Source organism: Apteryx mantelli, chromosome 5 (assembly GCF_036417845.1).
Source record: "Apteryx mantelli isolate bAptMan1 chromosome 5, bAptMan1.hap1, whole genome shotgun sequence".
Lineage (NCBI taxonomy): Eukaryota > Metazoa > Chordata > Aves > Apterygiformes > Apterygidae > Apteryx > Apteryx mantelli.
In genome coordinates, this window is record NC_089982.1 from 37,242,259 (window position 1) to 37,266,451 (window position 24,193).

The 24,193-nt window shown below is 38.4% G+C and overlaps 1 protein-coding gene across 5 annotated transcripts in view; it reads right to left on the reverse strand.

Annotated features, from left to right (window-relative positions):
• Positions 1–4,144: 4,144 nt before the first annotated feature.
• The window catches only part of SH3D19 (SH3 domain containing 19), an 87,225-nt gene continuing 67,176 nt past the window's right edge, over positions 4,145–24,193 (reverse strand). For 3 of the 5 annotated variants that reach the window (XM_067297809.1, XM_067297808.1, XM_067297811.1), the window contains 12 exons: positions 23,161–23,273; positions 20,667–20,725; positions 18,589–18,853; positions 17,040–17,108; positions 15,701–15,773; positions 15,256–15,386; positions 12,781–12,842; positions 10,878–11,083; positions 10,563–10,615; positions 9,846–10,032; positions 8,859–8,956; positions 4,145–7,528 (listed from right to left, as the gene is read on the reverse strand). In XM_067297809.1, the coding sequence (XP_067153910.1) occupies positions 7,412–7,528; positions 8,859–8,956; positions 9,846–10,032; positions 10,563–10,615; positions 10,878–11,083; positions 12,781–12,842; positions 15,256–15,386; positions 15,701–15,773; positions 17,040–17,108; positions 18,589–18,853; positions 20,667–20,725; positions 23,161–23,273 (1,433 nt within the window). In that variant the 3' untranslated portion in view covers positions 4,145–7,411. The remainder of the gene's footprint in view (positions 7,529–8,858; positions 8,957–9,845; positions 10,033–10,562; positions 10,616–10,877; positions 11,084–12,780; positions 12,843–15,255; positions 15,387–15,700; positions 15,774–17,039; positions 17,109–18,588; positions 18,854–20,666; positions 20,726–23,160; positions 23,274–24,193) is intronic. The other 2 variants (XM_067297810.1, XM_067297813.1) reach the window with 2 other exon arrangements.

Below are 24,193 nucleotides of genomic sequence, written 5' to 3' on the forward strand. Positions count from 1 at the left end.
TTGCCTGTATTGCTACTAGACAGTTTTGATACTGCACTTGAATGGGTTTTTAATAAGGTAAAATTACTACCTTGATTTGGAAGGGGAGGGGGGGAATCCTTAACTGGCTTGGAGATCTGTTTTTCATGATTGGTGTTGCAAGATAGGTGGAACTATGTTGCTTATTCTTTTTTGAAAGGTGCTATTGGAAAGTACAATACTGAGGTTTCTGCATGTATTTTTTTCTACTTATTTTGTTCCTCACAAAAAGAAAATTCTTTTTATGGATGTGTGTAGAAGTTGTAGCTTCAGTTATATTGGTGGTACAAGGTGCTTCAAAAAGCAGCATTGTATAGGGCTAATCTGTAATTAGGATGCCGAAAAGGGAAATGTATTATTCTTGTTTCAGAATTTTCTATTATAAGGGATTCTTAAGGCTTTCTCAGACTGCTCTTGAGAGTTACATGTTTACGCTTTGGGGTAGTTATTTGATGTGACCTCTTTCATGGTATAGATTTGGTCTCTGATATTCAAAGATGTTAATAGGTTTTTAAATTATTTTCATTATGGAAGCAGTAATAAGAGTTTTGAGCAATGTTGAAATGTAGAATATGCTTGAGAGTAGGTTTGCGTGTGTGGCTTTTTAAACCTCTACCTCAGAATTGAGAGGTAACCATCATCGCAGTTGAAAGGCAGTGCTCTACATCCTGAAAATAAAGCACTGAAAAGTTGTTAAGCAAATCAGTAAAGAGCACTGTTGCATTGTCTGGGTTTAAGACGGTGGTCTTGTTTTTGCTTGCTGATTGGCATGTGCAAGCTTAAAAAGTGAAGAGTCTGTTTTTCTGGATAGACCAATGTGTTGCACTGTCAGTATGTTCTGTTCAAAATTAACATGGGATCAAACCTAAGCTTTGTGCTGTTAAACTTGTGGTAAATTTGTGATTTTGAAACTGAGAACAAAATGGTACTCGCTGACCTGTTTTGGGAGGTCTTTTAGGTAGTAGTTGTGGTTCTTACTGTTAGCTGTGAAATCCCTTGGAACAAGAATGTAATGAAAAGTTACAGAATTGTAAAAAAGATATTAGGAAAAAAGTAGATTGAGGGACACTACAGATACAGACTGTACTTTAAGAATTTTTACCTTTTCATAGTGATAAATTTAGATAGTCATAGATGATTCTATTTTGGAATAAAGAACAATGCAAAATCAAAAGCATGTGCTTTAATCAGTTATTCAGAGACTTGTAGGTGACTTCATGTAGTAATTCCAAATTATTATTTTAATAGCAATCCAAATTGGGGTTTGGCCAATGATGCCTTTGGTTTAAGGTATAAAACGCTGTATTGACTCAAGGGTAAGACTTTCTGGGGCAAAGAATCTCTCTCACTTCCTCTTCAAATAGTGCGTGTTTTTAGCCAAAAATCTGGGAACCAGGTACAGTTGCAATACTGGTAGACTGTTGCGGCGGTCAGCTGGCGCTGTATTCCTGCACTTCGCAGGGCTGTGGAGGAGTGAATGAGGGAGATGGAGACCCCCAGGCTGGGGAAGTGCCTCGGTGAGTGTGCTTGGCACCCCTGCAACAACAGGAGCACGGCACTGGGAAGGCTCACAGTGAAGGGGACGGCCACAATGTTATTTCTGTATTCAAAGACATAATGCTTGCTCCCACAACCCTTACATTTCATTGTAAAAATGATTTAAATAGGTTGTAAATAGGTTGCTCTATAGGGATTATAATCAGGATCCCACATACTACTGTAAATAGTTACTGTAGACTGCATTTCACATAGTTGTATCTCCACGGTTTCATTCTACTCAACTGTGGCAAATTCCATTCATTCTGCTGTTCTGTGTAACATTTTTTTGCACTGAATTTTGTGTTTCTGTCATCTTGGTGAGTGAGTTTGATACTCCAGTGAGTCTGAATACAAGCTTTTAAGAGCAAGAATTGAATCTTTTAATTGCCATCTTCTCTCTTGGTGTAAAAGAGTGCCCATATGTGGCATTTGGGATGTTTTATTTTGAGGTAAGTTTATAGTCAATAAAACTATGTTTTAAACAAGGCAGGATTTTTTTTTTTTTAACTGGTAAATCACCTTATGGTAGAATTATGAAACTTAGTGAACTGATTTGTTAATTCATAATAATTTTACTGCTATGATCTGAATATGAATACCAAAATTAGCAAGATACTAAGGTCCATATCATAGATTTGTCAGGGATTAAGTGCTCTAAATGCTGTTGCTGGCAACTTTCCAGTACAGAATTTGGTAGGCAGTGAACACATCCACCTTGAAGGGATCTTTGATTTTCCTCCCAACAGAGCTTTGCTGTGACTGCTCCACAGCTGTTCACTTACAGCCAACAAATATGTAAAGGAAACAAAATATTTTTAGTATTTGCTGGAAAAATAAAGAAGTTCTGATGGGTTTTTTTGGAATTGATCTTAAAGGGAGACACTGGTAAAATACTGTGATTCTTTACAGAATAATTGGTGTAGAAATTTTTGTAAGATCTTGAAAGTGATATGACATTTACTTTGCCTCCACTTTTTTGTTCCTTTTCTTTTGAGTATAGAAATATCTTTGTTATGTAGCTAAGTTTCTAAATAAGTAAATGGGTTAAAGAAAACTTGCAGATTTTTAAGTGGGGAACCTCACTATTTCAGGTCTGAGGATTGTTACTAACAGTTCTGGATAAATTATTACTATAGTATCTGCAAAATCTATATACTAAGCAGAATATACAAAATCTTACTAACAAGAATGATACTTAAAACTGTTGTGACTTAATATTCAGGTAACTTTATTGGATTGTAAATACAGGCCTACTTGTTCTGCTCTTTTCAGTTGTACTGGAAGGATTAAAAAAAAAACTTTAATGACACCAAAACAGGAGAAAAGAATGAGTGTTGCTTTTGATCTACTTTGCTGGTTTGTTTTCATCTATACTGTTGAAGCTGTGTTTTTAAATTGTGCTTACTTGCAGTTCTGAAGTTTGGTATAATGCATTTGTTACTACTTCCAGAGGTAGGCACTGTTTTCCTCTCAACAGTCCTATCTGGTGATACTCCTGAAGCTGTAAATCTTAACAAATTCCCTTTCACTTCTGTAGCAAAAAATGATCCTGAGAATTTTTTACTGGAGTAAAAATCAAACCATGACTTAGAGTAAGTGTGGTGAGGCTGAAAATCCTTGAAGTTACTAAAAGGTTTAATGGAGATGTGTGTGTATATAAAGTCTAGCATTCGAATAAGATCTGTTTCAGAGCCTCCTCCTAGTAATGGAAGTGTGTTGTATTTATCTTTTCTGCTTAGTAGTAACTCCATCAAACAAATCCTGAAGGACTGCAACTGGCCTGTAGTCTTTGGAGATCAGGAGAGTTAGAAATCCTAGATACGCATTTCACTGCTAAATCATTTCTGAGCTCGTTTCCCAGACCTTGTATCCTTTTGTCCTGTTATTTTTTCCTTCCGTTTGTTGGTGTGAGGAGTATATCTTGCAGAAAGTGCAAGAGCATTTTGGAAAATAACAAGAACTTAATTTTGAGTTTGGCTTCAAAAATTGTTCTACTGTTTCATGCTGTGGGTGTTCTCTTTTAAACAGTAGGCTATTTGCTAGCATTGCCATATAGGAGCTTTGGGTAAACGCTATGCTCTATAAAATGATTGCAAATGGAGAAAAGTAAGCAGAAGGAAAATTTTGTGTATTTTCTGTATTTTTTTTGGCTTTTTTGTACAAACAAAAAATCATGGCTTGTGAATAGCAGCAATCAGCAGAGCACGTTTAAGGTATGCTCAGAATTGCTAATCGCTTCTGTTTGTTACCGCTTAGGCTCGGCCTATGGTTTCGCCACAAGCGATCCCATCATAGCGCGAGCAGAGTATTAACTTCCTGTGTGGTGCTAGGTGGTCGCAGGTAGTGAATGTTTTAGGTTCTGCAGGGGGCAAGTGCAATGCACCCGAATCTGAAGCCTTGGCTAAGCTGTGTTAAAGCTGTTGGGAGCCTCTGGGGGTTTTGGATGACTTGTGAAGGGATGCAGTACTGTATTATCTTAATTTTTTTAGCTGTTTGCTTAAACATCTAAGCAGAATAAAACCATCATGCCAAGTGGAGAGCTCAGTTCTCCACAATATATCACGATAAAAATGCAATCATGACTTAATTATATTAAAAAAAAATTTACTGGTTAAATACATTTTTAATTTACAGTGGTACCATAACAAACTTAATGGCCTTGCAACGATTTACTTAAGACACTGTTACTTGTAAACAAAACGAAGTCTTCCTCCTGAAGGTATTTCCAGAGGATGGGTCAAACAATAGAAGCCTGGAGTGTATCAAAACCATTCTCTATCATACTAATAATGTATCAGACTCTAGCTGAATTTCAGGGTTACATCTGAGATTTGCTACTATGTTGCAGTTATGATTTGTGACCTCATTCCTACTTTTCTACAAATTATGTACTGTATACTTTCGGGAAAAGCCAAGCAGTTAATTTCCTTAAATTTTAACAAAAATAAATTGATTTCAGCAGACTGCAGTAATGCAAACAGCCTTCAGGTGGCACTCCTTGCTCTGAATGTCAGGCTTTGCTGCTCTTCTAGCCCTACGTAATAAGGAGAGGATTAAAGTAAAGCAGAGTGAGCTTAGCTACTGACAGGCACAGACTTTAAACACTGAAAGTAAGTTACAAAAACAACTGAACAATATACAATTATAAAAATAGGGGGAGAGGAAATTGAAAAAGTATAAAAATTTAATTCTACTTTAAGACTTGTATCAAAATTTTAGAAAACTGCCAGACAAAAAATAAGTAAACATCATACACTTAACCCTCACCTACCTCCACAATGATTACATATCTCCTTGGAGGATTTGGGTATTCTATTTTTTATTTTATTTATTTTTGTTCTCCTCCTCCTGTGCTTACAAGAGGTTCATGAAGTGTCTTGGCAGGGGTCATGATGAAGCAGCATGTTTTTATAGGGTGATCCACTGAAAGTTTGTGGCTGAGAAGGCTTGCAGCAGTCAGAAATCTCTCTCTCTCTGCTTCCTCAGTGTCTTATTGAAGGAAATGGATGTTATCTCTGAATAAACAATAAGAATCTTTGGCCTTTCCTGGCAGGAAAGCTTGGGGAGTGCAAAGGGTTGTCCTCAGACGTGGATTTATGTTAAAGTTTGATTCCACAGGAGCTCAGGACAGGCTCGTTGGTAAGGCAAAACTGAGGAATAGCTGTATAAATTATCTTGTTTCTATCTTTCTGGAATAGCACAGGGTTTATAATTCTGTTTTTCTAATGTTAATCCCCCTAAAGAGTAAAAATCCAATTTTCAGCGCACTAAAGCTTTGTGTGATCTTCATTCCCCAGTTATGGTAACAAGTACTGATGCAGTATAAACATGTAATGCTTTTTCATGAAACTTCGAGAGAAGCTGCAACAGTAATTTGAGCGCTAATGACTGCGTCTGCATTGCAAGCACTGTGGTACTGCAGTGACCCTTCAGCGCAGACCGGTGCTGAGGGTGTCCGTGCTGCAAGCGGCTGCAGGGGGGTGACAGCAGGTGAGCTCTGGCCTGCACATGACACTGCACACCTGTTCCCTGCTGGGGGAGACTTTGGGGTGAGTTTTGGCTGAAAGCTCGTGCCTGCTGCTACAGGAAAACGACAGTGCACTGAGCAGGGAGGGCTGCCCTTAAGGGTTGGCTTGCTTACGCACAGTTAAACACTAATTTAGATGCAGCCCAGCCTACTGTAGCTATATGTATTTGTTGCCATACCTGGATCTCTCATCGATAAAGCTTTGAGCAGATACATGACTAAGTCAAACTATCCCAAGGTCAATCACGATGATTCTAGTTTCCTCTGTCTCCACTTGCCACTCAGCTACTGGCCCTTTTGGCAGCCTGAACTGTCCAGGCCTGCAAAAAAGCATTTGTAAGCCTTTTTTGTGAATGGGGTCACCTCCATCTCTGAAGTAAGGACTCAGGCTAACAGCTTACTGTTTCCTTTCTTATATGGTACAAAAGCAATGGAATACTGTCAGTGCTGAAAGAGCCAACTGCAGCATAATCTTTTTTATATTTCTGCCTGATAAGTTAGCTATTAATCAAGACATGTTTAAACTAGTTTGTCAGGACCTAAGTGTCATGAAATGAAGTTCACTTTTTGAAGTTCCTATAATCTGAAGCTACCTCAATCATGTTTGTTTTAGTTCATGTAGTTCAAATCACACTGTTGACTTTTACTAAATTATTTTGTTAGAGAGTCTTGAAGTTACTTCTCCCCAGCTGTTTTGTTTTTTCCTTAAGGCCTTGATAGACCATTTATAATGATGTTCAGTATAGCAGGTATGTGGTAACAAACTGAAAACTACTCCCTGTGGCTGCTGAAAGCTAGAACTGAGGCTGTTTCATGTCCTTCATGTTAAGGATAGGAATAGCATTACTGAAGTATGTTCCAGTGCTCGAGAGTGACAAATGAAATGCAGACGGAGTGAAGACTGGCTTTCCCTGTACGTACAGGAGGAAGGAGGGGACAAATAGCTGAAATAGTGTAACTACCACAGAGAGGGGATCTGAGAAGGCTTGTGATGGACACTGCTTATTGAGCTTACTTCAGCCAGGAGAAGAAGGGTATGATGGTGCTTGAAGAACAGTAGATCGTGGAAAAAAAACAACCTACAACTGCAAAGGACTGTGGGGGAAGGGAAGAAAGGTTTAAGAGGTGATTTGCACTGGTTTGAACACTAGCAAGAGGCAAAATGCTTAAATCTTACTTTTCTGATCCCCTGGTATAAACAGTGTGATCTAAGAATAGAATACTACACACAAGGATTCACTTCTGAGTTTTTCCTCTACCATTACTAGATTTGACAATTTTCTACTGAGATATATTATCTGCCTTATCCTCTAAGTCATAAAACAAGTGGATTCTACTTCAATGTGGAAGTCAAGCAGTAATAAAACCTGAATATTGAACTTGACCTACATACTGAATGCTGTAATTATATCTTAAAACTATTTTTTAATTTAGATTTAAGAAACAGTTTTTAAAGAAGCCCAAAGAAGCTTACTTTATGCAGACTTTATACATGATAAATGTACTACCAGACAGTAAACTTAGTAGAATGTTAAGAACAAGTTAAAAAATTAAGTTAAAATGGTACTTCACCACTGTACGTCCCTAGTTGGAATCTGCTAAAAATCCTGCTTTTATTTACTCAGAGCATTCATGAAGCATGACTAAATACACTGTCACAAAAGACTAAAATGTTCTTATTTGACTTCAAGATACTGGTAAGACTCTCTAGAAAAAGTAGTGCAAAACATTTTGATAGTCAAAATATGGCGATGTCCTTGTTTGCTGTGCCTTTGGGATGGAAAACATTCTCTCCCACACGCAGGGAGTATGAAGACAGGCAACACTTCATGGTGTTTTTAAAATTTGAACAAAGTTTTTGGGAAATATCCCAGATTTTCCTTGCATCTCTCCACACATCCAGTCCTCATCTACAGATTCCAGCTCTGTTATCATATCGCCTGCCTGCAAGAGAATGAGTAACGTGAGCCAGTACAGCTTACCATAAAACGTTAATGCATGCAAAGCTGATGTTATTCAGAAGCAGTTCGTATCAATCAAACAGAAGACAAGTAGGACAAGGTCAGTCTCTCTTCTCCTGGTAGTTAGACCTCTTGGAGACTGTATTTGCCAAAAACTGTTGTAACTTCTATTAGGGTAAGCAAATACCTGTCATATGCTGAAAAATCACCACTTTCTGGATAGAAAAAATAGTACTGCTGGACAACTTCTTGTGTTGCTTAAGCTCTTTAGGTAGGTAACTTAGCTGGCCTTATGCACTCTTTGTGCATACTCCTGCTTTATTAAAGGGTTGCTTCAAAGCTTTTCTTTCCCTTTAGTCCCATTATTTCCAGCACTTGGAAGCTTGCCTCACAGTAGAAGTTCCCAAAAAGGTACGCAGCAGTCCAGTAAAGTCTGGTCTTTCAAATAAACTCCAGCTCTTGTTTGATCTTTGTTCCTGTTTTCATCTTCCCATGCCCCACCCTTCATCTGAAGTGTTGTCATAGCCCTCGCCTTTCTTCCAGTACCTCAGTCCCCCTTTTCCTCTTTAAAGAATCTCCTATCCTTTCAGTGCTGCAAGCTCCTAATGCAGAAACTAATTATTTTGCCAGCCTTCTTAGAAAGAGAAAAGAGTATGTTCTTGCTAATAAATGCTATTTTGGACCTGTGTGAAAGTCTGCTGCTTCTCAGAAACTTGCTTTTGAGGATATAGTTCCCAAGCCATGACTTCGAGTCTAAAATGGCATGCTGTTTCTTGTTCATGCTTCTTAACATTATCTAGGCATCCAGCAAGAACTGCATTTCTCCCCTTGCCCCACAGCAACTATGTATCATGCTGCCAAACCCTTTTGGAGTCCCAGAGTCTTCCTATACTAGGTGTCCCTTAGGGCCACTACTGCTGTAACACTGGCGCTCTTGTTATTACCACACCGCCTCTGCTGCCTTTCTAATTAAACAAGAGGCTCTTTAACTGTATCAACTGATCAAGAACCGAATATAGCTGCTCTGCAAAATGAGGATGGTTTTGTTTTGTTAAGTTTGCTGGAATAGTTAAGTCAGAGGAAGACTCTGATTCCTGACCTTTTTTCAGTGTCTTCTCCTGTTCCATATTGGTGAAATCTTTGAAGTTTTGGTAAAGACAAAAGCTTTGAGAGAGGCTGTGTATCAAGTGTATTAATATTTATTCCTCCTCTTTGAGCTTCATTCATTCTAAGTCTATTTTTAATATAGATAAATCCTTTTTAAACATTCCTTATGACCATAAGTTTTAAAAATTTGGTTAAGAGACACTTACTTTGAATGAAAGCTCATCTTCATTTTCTCCATGAAAATCATAAAGAGCTTTGGCTTTCCCTTTCTTCCCTCCTCGAGATTGTGACATCTCTACCCTGGCTGCAGAATATGGACAACACAAGTTATTTGTTTTGGAGTGAGCTACATCTTTGTTTCTGGAGAAGTTTCCTGTCCTTCTTGTGGTCTCTCCCTAATACAATGCCCACTGCTGATATTTAGTAAATTCAGTGTCCTGCTGGAAAAAGAAAAAAACTGTCTCTACTGCTGCCAGTTCATTTTACAGTACTAACTCATTCTCATGCCCTGCTTATAAAGGGGCTACATTTAAAGTTGACTTTCTTAAACTTTCCAATGGCAGTATCTAATGAAAACTGTATTTTCCTCTTTGGAGTTAAAAGTGGGTTTGTGCAGCTGAACTTTATGTGTGCTATCTGCCAGTTAGGTGGGCTTCATTCCCTCTTTACTTTCACTCATGGCTTTACTTCCAAAGTATGAAAACCAAATATGATTGATTGTTTTGAGTCGCATGGATTCTAGGTATAAATAGAAGCTTTGGGAGAGCAAGCAGTTAATCTCTTCTTCCACCAACAGAATTACAGTAGTTTTGAGCAGCTGCAGTAGTGTTTCTGTTCAGCTGAGAGAGATTCTGGCTCTCCACCATCATTTATACCCCTGAATTCCTACTGAAGACAGCTCAAGAGTTGCATGAGTGAAAGGGAGGAATCAGACTGCGGATGATGGCCCTGTTTTGCCAAACTGTTTAACCATTTCAGAATCTATATCACACTCCCCAGATTACTTGATGTCTAAAGCACTATATTGCCATTATTTGTGATAATACTTTAGGACCTGGTTTAACTTTAGGACATTATATCAGAGGTATCATGTGGCTTGTAATGCAGTGGAATAGTTGGGTTCTGCCAGAACTCGGTATCTTACTGTCAAAACCTAAAAAATAATGATTTGCCTTCTAGTAAGAGCACTGTACCTGAGCAGGTCTGAACAAAAACTGCTGGGAAAATCCCTTCTTTTTCATTCAGTCTTCCTTTGTACCACTCTGAATCTACTTGTTCCAGTATTTGGATGCAGTCTCCCTTTTTAAAGGATAAATCATCTTTGGTTTCTGCTGTAAAATCATGAAGTGCTTCACACCACTCTACTGAATGTCTGTTGTTCTATTCGAGTGAGCAGAAAAAACAAATTAATTTCCGAAGTGTTAATGGCGACCATAAGCTCATCAATTCTGGTGAAAGCAAGCGTAGAGACTTGGGTATCCTGACTTTTCCCTCATACAATACTGTCGCTGCACAGGTAGACTAGAATGGCATTTCAGTAATTCTCACAGAACGTTGCCTATGCTCAGAAGCATTCCTTTTTATCATTAGTGGCTGGGGACAGGATTAATAAGAAATTCAAAATTAATCCACTGCAACAATATTTAAAACAAAATAGAGCTAATGAGACTTTTGCTTAGGCACAAAGGATTAAAAAAAACTTATGTTAATTTGCAGGAAGTTATGAATTTATCAATTTAGGCCAACTGTCAAATTTCTAGATGTAACCATGCAACATTATGCAACTGTGGGAGTTGTGTTAAATTCGCAATTTAAAGCTGTGCAGCAAATCTGACATTATAAGAGAAAGTCTGTGTAAACCTATGAAAGCTCTACATAAAGTCTGGCCACAGCCTATAAAATTCTATTACCTGAGGAAGGGAAGAGGAAACTTCCACCTTGTTCTTCAGTGATGCTCCTATACCTATGTAGCAAAGGACAGCTTAGAATAGCAGCAATGACTTTCAAAATGTTACTAATGATGGAAATTTTAAATATTTGAAGTGATTATTAAGAACAACTTTTAAGTCCTACTATTTCTTATCTGTCTTCTCTTTCCAACTCCTTCCCCTGTGTGTTGTCCTTTTGGATTTTTATCCTCTGTCCTTTTAAACTGCCTGTATGTACGCAGTACAAAACCATGTTCTTGAGGAAGATTTTTTGCAGGGTTGCTAACATGTTCATACCTGTTTCAGGCAGATCTTCAATCACTTCCACAAAATTCAAGGGGAAAATTCCAGATGTGCCTCCGAGCTCTCCTTTGGCCCATTCTTCATTTACATATTCTTTAAGGATAATAGTTTCACCTTCTGAAAAACTGAGCTCATCCTTCTGGTCTCCAATATACTCGAATCGTGCAACACATCTTGGGCCTCTGTACAAACAAGAAAAACTATATATCATTATTGTCCACTTATTACTAAGAAGGCAGCATTATGCAAAAAAGATAGATATTTTTCATTAAAATGGGGAAGAATGCACTGAAGATAGAACAGGTGGAAAACTGGAGTCTAACTTTGGTTATCTCTGCTCTCTAAGGAGAATGAATACGGAGTTTGAAGGGGCTGGCCCAATACATGCTTTTTGCACTCAATTCCTGGTTGCTGCAGTACTTTGCATAAGCCCTTATTTCTCTTCCAGAGGTAGCAAGAAAATCACCTTGATTATGGTCTGTTAAGGGTTTGAGGTTTTTTTTGAGCTAGCGTCCAATTCAGACATAGTCAAAAGCAGAGAGGGGGGAAAAGGCTTCTATTTGTCCCAAGTTCCAAATATATGGAGGTTTCATAGGGGGAAGGTAGTTTTTATGTACTTTGACAAACTTTATTCTGTACAATCCATCACAAGGGAGGGGAAGTAAGTTACCTACCTAGGAGAGAAGCATTCGTACATCTGTTAAGTTTAAAGAATTTGGTATGATACTGAAAAGTGAATTAATCTTTTTTCCTTGCTTAAATAGAATGAAAAAAATATTCTAATAAAATTTGTGGGCTACCATAAATGCCATGCCAGAAAAGTAGAAATAGTAGAAGTAGACTTTACTTCTTTCTACAGCATCATTTAACCCAGTGTAGAAACTTGATTCCCCCCCCCACCCACCCCAGTCATTCCTTCCTATAAGGTTCAGGACAGCTGTGTTACTTTGTTTTTATTTGTTAGTTGCAGGAGCAGCTTTTAAAAATAAAATTTCAGTTAAGACAGGTCAAACTGTCAGAAGACCAATGGAACAATTCCATTGATACTAGTCCCCAGCTCAAGCTGTGCAAGGTTGTTTGGTGTTTCCAAAGTGAAGACTCGCATTGCAGGTCATCTCTGCCTGACTCTGCTTTAATCACTGCTTAAACTTCACTTGGTTGTGAAATCCAGTAACCCATCATTGAACAGAAATATTACGGAAGGTTATTCCTTGTCCACACTACTACTATAAGTTGTATGCAAACCAGAAATGAAAGCGCTTAACCCTGCGAATAAAGTGGTTGATGCATAGCCCAGTACATTTGAAAATACGATCTAAGAGAATCTCAGATTCACCTGTGTAATTGTAATACTTAAAGTTAGATGGAGCTCTCTACTTAAAATACAGCTATATTCTGGTCCAGTTCTTGTTCTGTCATATGAGCAGAAGCCCTGGAACGCTGCATCTTATTCAGGACATGGAAGGAAAGTAACACGGTCAAAAGCAGGAGCAAAGAGGAGAATGCGACGCTGCTGAAGCTAATCAAATTGCTTCAACTTTTCTCTAAATAATTTTCAGGATAAATTATGGGAGATGCTGTTCTAATAGAGCTAAAGAGGAGGGAAAGGGAGTGGACAGGGGCTACATCTGTATAAACATACTTATTTTAAAGAGAAAAGTGATCGACTAATTTTTTGAACCCATTAAGTGAGTTTTTAGTCTTCATCTTTTACTTAAATGTAAGAGTCTTATTAAAACTTCAGAAACTTTTAAAAACTAAGCTGTCAAAACACTAAAATATATTTTGGTGAGGTAGCTGTTAACCATATTAAGCTCAGTGCAGATGAGACAATTTATCTTTCTTTTTACTTCCTAGTACGTCAGGATAAAAAAAAAGTTAGATTTATCTGACTCACTTAATACAATGATGTGATGAACAGAGTATTTTTTTCCTGTTGTTTTCTTCTGGAACATCAATCTAATAAGACAAAATACATAAATGTAACTACAGTAAACTTTGCTGTTGTTAAAAATCATCTATTTTCAATTAAGCATCAGCTCTAATTATGACATCCATACGACACTACATAATCACTTACATGTTCTGATATATGACCACATTTATGAGCTTTTTGTATGGCTGATTTCTCATTTTTCAACCTCATACAAACAAGAATCATTATTTAATGCTTCTATTACTAGCATGTTTTAATATTTCTACTTTGCATGGTTGATTGACAGAAAATGGGACTGGATGCTACTGCATAGCACCAAACTTTCAATTGATAATTGCTGTCTTATCTACTAGCACAAAAATCTCACAATAGACAAAATTATTGTTTAGATGTTTGGGGTTTGGTAGTCCAGCATTTGCCATCTGTACTCGAAACAAAAACATCTCACTTCAGTATGGATGCAGTGGCTGTATACAAAGAAAGGTTAGTTTGGAAAAAAACAAAGTAATTGTTTTCTTCTCAATTGCAGCTAGGCACCATGTACTAATTATAGGAATTGGAGAAATTTAATTAAAACAAAATTACTATGTACATATCACACAGCCAGTCCTTTATCACAAGAGGACTGCAATTGTATTCTTGTTACGATATGAAGGACAGCCTATGAGATTTAGGATAAGACTGCAACCCTACAAACCCAAGCTAGGAGTCTTGGGTCACCGCTCTCTGTCACATAAGCTAGTGCCCCTAAAAACAGCAAGACTCTTTCATTAGCTCTCAGGGAGGACTGGGTGAAGTTATGCTGCCTTATAGGAAAAATAATCTTTGCAACACTCTTGCCAGACGAGCTAATGTTTGTGGTGCTCTGAAAGTTTTACCAGAAATAATAACAACGTATTGTTATTGGATGCTCAGACATCAACTTATTATCCAGCTCAATATTGTAAAACACGCTGTATTGTATTGTATAGAGACCTTGTATTGAGATGAAATCTCTGACATGAATGAGCAGGAATTAGAATTCACTTTATAAATCAGGCTAGGTACTGTTCTCTTTCCCTAATAGCTTTTTTAACTTTTGCTGAAACAAAAGACTTTTGTACTCAAAGGTCAATTACCTTTTAAAACTAAAACAGAAGTTTGAAAAGCATCTTCCCTCGCTTTTATGGAATTGTATGTTTGTATCAATGCTGAATTTGCCCCCAAATATTCATTCCATTGCTTTAACATAGTCTTTTTTTTTTTTTTTTTTTTTTTTTTTACTAGTCATCAGGAACAAGAACTTGTGAATTAAACTGGTTATGTAGAAGAGACTAATTGATTTAGCTAACAAATCTTTCTTGTGAAAGCAAGTTGATTGAGTTATTTCTAACCATGATGCTATTTTTTTATTCAGTAAGTTTTCAACTGCTAAAATTCCTCTACCATCACACCATTACAAACTAAACAGACACCCTATGTAACACGCTGTGAAGATTACCAAATATTTAGTATTTTCAATGTAGCAGCAGTTCTCATCTCTTTCTGCCAGCTGCCCCAGCTGAACAAAACTTTTGCCATCTTAATGCCCAGCCCAGCTAGCCGCCTTCACTGCAGCCTGGCAGCGGTTTAGCGTTCCTCCGGGCCCGGGGGCTGGTCAGCGCAGCCCAAGGGCCCTCTGTGCTGCTGCAGAAGGGACTTTAATCTTAAGAAGCAGGCAGCAGCTTTGAGCCAGATTTTTGAGGCACTGAACCATCCTGTATCTCTGTCCAACACGAGCTGCCCAATTCATTTCCTCTGGGCTCCAAAACAGGACCTGTCTCTTGCCTGCAGTTTACAGCAAAGCATCCCGCTCAGTAACAGGCTTGCTTATGCTGCTCGCTTGCAATAACCGTCTCCTCGCGCTGTGCTAATGCGCCCATTTGTGCGGCCACTCCGTACGCCACTTAAGGGATGTGATCCAGGTGAAAAATAATTTTGGAAAGGAAAAAATGCTTTGTTGGGCTAAATTGCTACCCTGATCCAGTACGCTACTTGGCTGCAAAAGTGGTGATCGTGGCACAGTTCAAGGGGACAAGAGTGAGAGAAGCCTAGAGAGGGGGCAAAGAGCAATCATCTTGCTGAATGTTGATTCTTAACTGCAGCTATGAGAAATAAGCTGCTCTCTAGCCCCAGAGAAACTACCGCGGTCAACAGAGGGGATCTGGTAAGGACTATGGTTTTCCCGCTTGGCTTGAATTTAAGAGGAAAATAATACCCCAACCACAAGCTTGGGCTGCCAAATCAAGCATCTTTCTAATACCATGCAAACAAGTCAATACCTCTTCTGTCTTGCCAGAAGGAAAAGAGGTTATTGAAGTAGCGAATGGAATAAAACACACAGGAGCTATAGTAAACTGGAACCAGAAAATAAATACAACAGGATCTTATATAGCAACATATACAAAGCCTACATACAACTACTTTAACAAAGCTGGCAGGAAATATCCCTGTGCGATTCCCACATTTTCCTCTGTACCACTCAGCATCGATTTTCTCCAGAAGGCAAACAGTGTCTCCAGAACGAAGGTCCAAGTCATCAGCGTGCTCTGTAAGACAGCATCATTTCAGTTAAAGCAGCTGTCACAGGCACTGATTTTTTCTAAGTAAAGCCTTCTTAATATAAATACCCCAGACAAAAGTGGAACGAGTTTTTAAAAAGCCTTAATTACACATTGCTAAATAAGTTAGTTTAACTAAAAGACTGGCCCAACTATAGCTAAACCCATGGATTCGAACAACTTCACGTGCAGAACGTGCAGGCTGAACTTCCTGATTATTTTTAAATTGTAATTCCTAAGAAAATTCCCACGTTGAAAGCTGTGGAATAAAACAAGCTTCCAGAATATTCACATGTACTTACCTGCAGGAAAATCATGCGAGACTACAGCATGAGGCGCATTTGTGTCAGAAACCTTTGGAGGATTGTTTGAATCCTGTCAACAATAAATAAATGCAAGCAGTTTATAAGTCACGAAAGATACTAATACAGATCCTCTGTTATTGATTCTGAAAGTCGTTTTCTGATTTTGGACACAATATTGTTATGATATTATACCTTTGGAGGTGACAATTAGTATTTGTCACAGACCAATGAGTCTGAATCCTGTATGTCTTTTACCAATGTAAACCAGAAGGGATTTCACTGAAATCTATTTTTCATCCAGCAAAATGAAGGGAGTGATCACTGCAACTTTCCCTAGTGTAGACAAAGCCTCAGCTCTCTGCAGCAACCTTAGCAACCCTCAGTGCAAGGGTTATGGCCAATTTTGTGTGCAGCAGTGTGCTGCTGCTTGCTACCATGTGTCACCAAGTATTTTTTTACTTCCTTACTTTGAGAGAGCATCTCAGCCCAACTATCCCTATAACACACAGCAGGGGCAGCAGATCTGTCATCTGCCAAATATTTTGGAGGGGAGGGCAAGCCACTAGGCCTTTGCTTACAGGAACATAACACTGAGGATAAACGACAAGTTTGTTGTGGGATCTTTATAAAGGGAAATTATATTATGAATGCTGAGCCTTCATCTCTATCTCACCCACTAGGATTTTCTAGACTGTACTGAAAATCACTGTGAATTACTTTGAATGTAATTCATTGCATGCAAATAAAAAAAAAAAAAAGGATAGTTAGGAACAGAATAATATGAATTACAACCAATTCCATAGAAATCTATTTCAACCATGTAGGTTTCTGATAAAAATCAAAAAGGCTGCTTATAGCTCAGTTACTTGTTATAATTTATCCTATAGTAATACAGTCATGCCCTAAAACAGGTTAAGTTCTATATAAGCAAAGAGAGAGGAAAATACTTTGAAATCCCTATGTCAAAGCTAATTCACTGATGTCTCATGTACAGCACATTACAAAACTAAACACTTACCTTTTGCCCACTTTTCAGACGTTCAGCAAGGGAAGTGAGAACCTTCATATGAGACAGAGGAACTTTACCAGTTTCCTCTCCATTCTGGCACTCCAAGTAATTACTGTTGCTCTGCTCCATAAGGGGACTGTCCCCATGCTTTAAGGTGCTTCACCATCTTTTTTTTGTGTGTGGTTGTTTTGTTTTTATTAAAGATTTAATAAACCACTACTGTATTTTTCAGCGTAACATTCTAAAGGTTATGTTAAAGCACTCAGTGCTTTAATATAATAGGAATCTTAATGATTAAATATGTATCAGTAGAGAAAAATGCCTTACTTTACAGGACAGTTCTCCATGGTTCCTGGGAAGAAAGTTTTCCTTGGCAACTCCATGAGGCACAGGTAGCTTGAAAAGAAATTGAGGGGAATAGAATAGTTTGTTTCATTTCTAAGCTCCTGAAATTTCTACTGCATGTGAAAATACTCAGATGATGGAACTATTCAGACCATCTACTACGGGTGACTAATTTAGGAGCCTGAAGGAAGAAGATTGGTTCCTCTGGAAAGCGTTCAAAACAATTTTGCAGACGGTATGAACTGCCCTCAGGAAAAACCTGAGTGTTGTCATCAGTTTTAAAGGTATCTTAGCCACCTAACCTATAGCATGCCACACGGTACCTGATGTTCAGCAATGCACTGTAACACAGGAAAGTGTTCTTCTGTCATGGAGGGCACTGGAGAAACAGTTTGGGAGGAAAATTTCATAGACACTAACATGTGGGAGCAGGGAATTACTAGTGAACTGCTACTGGAAAAAAACTCACTTACAGAATATGTCAGATGTTTCTTATATAAACAGGAAGGAGTAGACCAGATAGGAGTCAACGTGTTTCCCTTATCTCAGAGCTGTCCCTGTTCACGCTAAGATACAACTTTCTCTCTTGTACTCTTCTCCACCAAGCATCTAAAGGCAGGAGTGCGGATCAAAGAGAAGGCAACAGAAGGCTTCCACTTGGGACTGAATATTGCTTTCATGTTACGGTTGTGCGTTCACTTCTTTGGCAATAGCCCAAGCAGTCCCCAGCTCTGCTCACTAACCAGTTCTAAGCATCTGGAGAAAGACTCCTTTTTAGCACTGATATTCATTCATTGATATTTCCTATCCTCTAAGAATACGTGCAATACCAAAAGAAACAATTCAGAATGAAAAGGCATGGCATCAATAGGCTGAAAACCCTAGGAGGGACAGGCTCAGTCTCTGGGCTGGGTGTAAGATAAGTAATGTTACATTCCTCACTCTTTGCAGGCTTGATTAAGCAAGTTAAGCTACTTTGTAAGTTCTTATGCTCCTCCAGGTTTGTTTAGCATTTTGACATATACAGGTAAAAGCAACATGCAAACACAACATTTGGCATCATTTTTACATACTCTAGTAGCATTCATAAGTGATGACTGTAAAGAAATCCCCAATAAAACAAGAGCTATCCATTAAAGATCTAAAGCAGAGCCTCTAATTGTCAAAGATTCAGAAAACATTAAATCAAAACGAATGGAGTTTGTTTTTTATAGACTTAGCCATTACTAAACACCATGAAAGGCCTTAGGATTTTGAAGGCGGACAGTTTTTTTTTTGTTTTTTTTTTTTAATATACACACACACACACACATATATAAAAATACACTTAGCATTTATATAGTGCTTTCTCCTCTCTTACATTCCATTACGTATTACTATTTATCTAGTAGTGTTTTCTAAGAAAGATTTTGCTAACAGATGAATTGTGACAGCCACATCATAGTAATCTACCTTTATATTTTTTTCACTACTATTTTCACCAGCACTGTTTTGTAAACAACAGTCTCAGACAGAATATCTCAACTCTCACCATGTATTTATTGTAAAGAGGATGACCCAGTTTAGGCCTAGGAGGTAATGCTGGATCCCGATTTTTTAAGGCTTGGCTCTTTGCTCTCTTGGGTCCCAATCTGAACTTGCTGTTCTTTTTATCACAAGCGATGTCAGAAGCAGAACGGGAAAGAGGGTCCTTTTGAGAGGAGGTCTTGACTGAAGAGATTTTTGGTGGAGGTGGCCTTCCAGGAACACCTTTAGGTGGGGGAGGTCGAGCCGGTATAATCTTTCCATCCACGGGCCTAAAAAATTGGGTGAACCATCGAAGAAATATACATCTTAGTAAGTCTGCCACCTTATCCTTCACCACAGCCTTAGCCATGGAGCATTTAACCACAAAATCTGACTCACGATGACCTGGACTGTATGACATGTAGTATCTACAGCTCTCCAGGGATACATGAACCCTTCAGATACCGGGACTCAATGATCAAATCCTTAAACAGATTCTTTTACTACATATTTCCAAGTCTGCTCACCACTTCTGCTAATCAACAGCCTACTAGCTTTCTTGGGACCCCAATATGCACTGCATATGTAAAATTTTGGCTACATGTACTTAAGAACCCTGGAAGCAAAACTACTCCAAAAATACAATTTTGTTTGGGTGTTACTGAGAAATCTTTGGCCACTTACTGCGAGTTTCTTTTACAGTTTGTTCTCTCCCTCTCTCCCATAAAGTTTAATTCAGAATAATTATTTATTAGCATGAAGTTCTCAAGGATCCATAAAAATTGTCAAACCATAACAATGTGCATTAATGAGATTTTGGGGTGTCCTAACATGCCTGTGTTATCCACCACTTGAGAAGAATATTACCAGTTTATTACTGCATCCACTAGGAGTTCTCTATTGTTATTTGAGTATTGAATTTTTTTAATTTCAAAGCAAATTTACACTTACATTCACTTCCACCTCGTCCCTTCTTTGCCCCACCTTTTTTTTAATTTTGACAAAAGAAGAAATTCCAGTTTAGACTATTCTAAATCTAGACACAAACCAACTCATATGTTTGTGAGGAGACTTAGCTAAACAAGAAAACTGTATCAGGCAAATCAATGAATTATTATTCCTTACTTTTTTTTTTTCTTAAATCAATTTGAGCAAAAAAGCAAAGGGACAAAATTTTTTTTATCTACTGCAATTCCAGAGAACCTCAGGAAAATCAGAAATACTGCTAAACAGATGGGGGGAAAAAAAGGTAACAAACACCTAAGGGGCAATACTAAAGTGTTTCCACAACAGGTACAATCACACTCTTTCCTGTGAACAAATACTTATTATTATTGTTAGACTAAATTTCATAAATGAAATAAGATTCTCTTGTCCTGACACTATGAACAGAGTAAACTCTGTGTTTAAACGCACAGATTTACTGTGTAGAGTACAACAGAGCCTTATTGGGCTAGGTGCTATATCTCCCACCAGTTTGCCTGGGGCATTTAGTGGACCTGAAGGCTGGTCCAGCTACTTTTGCCTCTGCAGTCCTTTCCTGTTGGTTCAAAAGAAAATAAAAGAAAACAAGAAAACCCACAAAGGTTGTCATTGCTTCTGCAATTTCACTGGGATTTTAGGTCCAAAGTGAACAGCAGAGGCATTGTATAAACTAGCCACTGCTTCAGGGAAGGTGCTGGCCCAGTATCTGTCCTTTTTGGGGTGGTGGCATCTGCCACCTCCACTCCTTCACCACTTAAACACAGCCACAAGCGCAAAGGCTGTTGATCAAAAGGTCAGCAACAGGCAGGAGGCAATGTTCCACGTTCAGCTATGGGTGAATAGGTTAAAGATGCAGAAAGCAATGACTGTCAACAGCCACTGTACATAAGCTGAAGAGCCAAACAGCTGTCCTCCTATAGAATGTCCCTGCTCGTACTGATATGGTATGAATCAGCTAGCTATGTGGTCCTGCCTGTTTAGTAGTGAGTGTATTAAAAGTAAAACCTACCCAAGCTTACTGAGTTAGGAACAGAGTTTGTAGTGTCTACAGAGAGACTAACTGAGCAAACTAACATAGAAACACATCTTTAAAGCAAATCGCTGGAAAATTCTGCTCACCTTGGGGGTAGCGCAGGTTCTAGGTGAGGCATTCCAGCCTGTTCTGAATGATCTGACTCCTGCAAGGATTAAAAAGAAAAAAGACATTTCATTAAACCTAAGAAACAAAAAGGATCTTTTTTAAATGATGCATTTCATATTTTAAATTACATTCTACAGACAAGGAAAATGAGTTTCTGGAGTTCTGGGAACACAGTAAAAAAAATATGTTTCATTCTAGCATTTTAAAGTCTTGCTGGACATAGAGATGTAAATAACCTGGCTGACTACCTAAATCACAGCTTAAATTGTGCATTAGGTATGAGCCAGCCCTCTTTTCCTACTATATTAAAATCAGGGCCTAAAAGCCAAATTCAGGCCAGACATAAAAATGTACAATTTCACTGCCTGTAAGATGCAATTTGGCTGCAAGTACCTTATCAGTTTTGATTTAACATTGACAGAGGAAGCACTTAGCTTTGATCAGGCTTAGAGAAGAAAACATGATGTTGATGCAACTCATACAGGAGAGCGTTTATTGCAAATAATGTTAGCTGTGATTCAAGAAGGCATCTAAATATGTTTCCTAAGGCTCTAGCAGGTAAGACCTGAGGAATCTTGCTTTGATAGATTAAGGAGTTACTGTTCCCAGTTGCCCATCCTGTCCCTGTCAAGAGATTACTGTCCTGCAGCAGAGTCAGTGGAAGGGAACATGTGCCATGTCTGAAGGGCTCAGACAGCAGTAATGGATTAATGAGTTACCATCCTTCTGCCTCCTCCTTCATTTTCATCCCAATGCCAGAGAGTACTGCCAGCTCAGTTGAACCAATGCAACTGTTTGTGGGACAGCTTAGTAAATCAGATTGCTGAATCTGGGTTCGAAAATAACCTTTTTGAACAAATAATTTTAAAAGGTCTGAACAGACTCATTTACTTAACTGGGGATACATGTGCTTGAAAATGGTAAACAATTTCTCTCCTTTTTCCCCACCTAGAAAATAACTGAATGTATAATGCAGGAAAATTTTGACCCTTGACTAAGTCCCCAAATGAATGTTCTTGATTATTAAAAAGAAAACAACCTGCCACTTTCAGATGGGGATATTATCCTAATACCTAAAATTTTCCTCTTCTGTGTGAAAAGGAACAATCATGTGCCAACTGCAGCCTGTGTTAAACAGATTTTATTGTTGTCAGTTAATCACTTCCACAGATAAATGGTCCTAGTTTTGGAAGCACTGGTTTGTGCAATACTTTATTATTTATTATGAATTCATTCTCAATATTCACCACTTAACAATGGAAATAGGTTGAAATAATCATATTCAATTTGGAGTTTATATTTAGAGGGGAAAACTCAAAATATGCAACAGATGATTGTTGAAAGATTAGTGCATGAAGCCCCCACATTAAAGGCTACTGATGGACTTAACAACAAAGAGAAGTTCTTATCTTTGCAAAGATAGGATTTACATGTTTCGCTGGGTCTGATGTAGTCTTTTCTAAGAAGGAAAAATGAGATCCTCTGAAGCTTACACAAGATCTTCCACATGCTTTTCACAACAACCTGGATGATCACACACACTAAATGTTTCAGGGTTGTATTGTATAACATGCTATTTAGCGTCTTCTATCTGGAAATTATTTCTTCAGCATTATTGAGAAGAGATGAGACCTTTGTGAACAGCCTCTTCAACCACAATGTTTAAGGAACACTTCATCTTCTTCGCAGAGGTAGTCACAGAGATACTTCTTGGCAGCTGTCCACCTAGTTAGGGCTTTTGATTTGATTTGATCTCGTTACTGCCTATGGTTTCCACAAGAATCTCTGCTGTTCTTGCCATCACAGCTCTCTATATCTAGAAATTCATTTGGCAATGTCATGTTCTAGTTTATTCAGTAAATCTGTGTCAAAGTGCTTGCAGGATGCATAACTACGATGCGTACCATTACTATTTGCTCCGGAGTGAGGAGCAGTGCCCTCCTTTTTGAAACAGACGGTTCTGCTCAGGCTCTGACCAAACCAATAGAAAACAACTGGGAGGGAAGAGCTCAAAAAAGCTGGCTTCCCTCCCCTTCCTATCTACAGAAGCATTTTCTTTTGATTTGAGAGTAGCACAGATACAGAGAGGTGCCTTCTGTGTGAAGGTAAAAAAGTGTCTAAAGGACTTCAACAGTTTTTGACTGTGTAAATCCTAGACTTTGAACCACTTTGCAGTGTTTTGGAAACTAAACTGTAGAACGCCATGGTTCCAGCTGCAAGGTACAGAAAACTGAAGATAGATGTGATCAAAGTTTAGTAAAATCAACAAAGTGTTTTTCAGAACTGAGAGCAGTTTAAATTATCTGATTAAATTAGAGGATGCAATTAAAAGAAGAAAGCCTTATATTTTTGAGTAGTCCTTTTCATCCTTTGGTTCCTCAAGTAACTTGCTTTACAAAGGAGTGAGAGTCACAGGAGATCTTTTAACCAAAGCAGGCAAAGTTTTAACACAGGAAAACAGTTCTAACTTACCACTTTTTTTACTTGATCACCATTGCTGGGTTTTCCCACTGTGACAGTAGAGGTGTTCCCAATAGGCTTTTCAGCAGGAAGTGGTGGAGGGCTATGTGGGATTTCATTTAAAGCTACAAAAAAAGTTCCCAAATGAAAGCTTAATTAATAGTTTCTTTACAGGGACCAACAATAGACGAGAGAAAACCCACCTTGTTTTTGTGCGTCTATCACATTTTTGTGAACATGGTTGCCTCAAAGCCTGGGCAGCCAATGGGCAGGATCACTCAAAGACTAGTGTGGGGGGGGGAGGATGCAAAAGGAGCACCCTAACTCTGAGGCTGACCGTAGGAGAACTTCCCCTTCTGCATAACATACCTTCACTGAAGTAACTTGCTGATGTCCTGAGAGTTAAGGGTTTCAGCTGCGATACTTGTTGCTATAACAGTGGAGGGGCAGCACAGTTTCTAACACTGGGAATGTCAGAATCATCACTGGATACCCTGAAACACCATCACCATCTCTCAGCCACATTTCTAAACTGGCTCACTTTTTTCAGCTGTCAGCTCCTGGAATATCCTTTAGGCTGGAAAACAGCTGAGGGTTATTTCAAGTAACCCTGAAAGATCAGGAGACTTGGCTGGAAGAATCACCAGAAAGGTAAAAGCAGAAACAGAAACTGTTGCCTGCTAGAAAATTCAGGGTGAGAGAAAGAAAAGAGAGACAGGAGTACCCTGATAGTCCTTAAGGAGCTAAGCAAATTTAGGACATCAAAGAGGAAATAGTACCGCTTTTACTATGGAAGAGAGATGACCTCCTCAGTCTCAACAAAGAACACAAAAAACTGTTAATTATTACATGAGATTTGCTTTAAATGTCTTTGCTATTGAAACCTGTGAAGCACATGGACAAGTTTTGCCAGCATATTTACCAATGAATTTGTCTTTATATATTGGAATTTTGTCAGCTATTTTACAGGGTATTTGTCTATCAAAATAATTCATTTCATACAACAAACTTCAGACACTTAAGGTCTTTCCGGCCTTGAAACTAT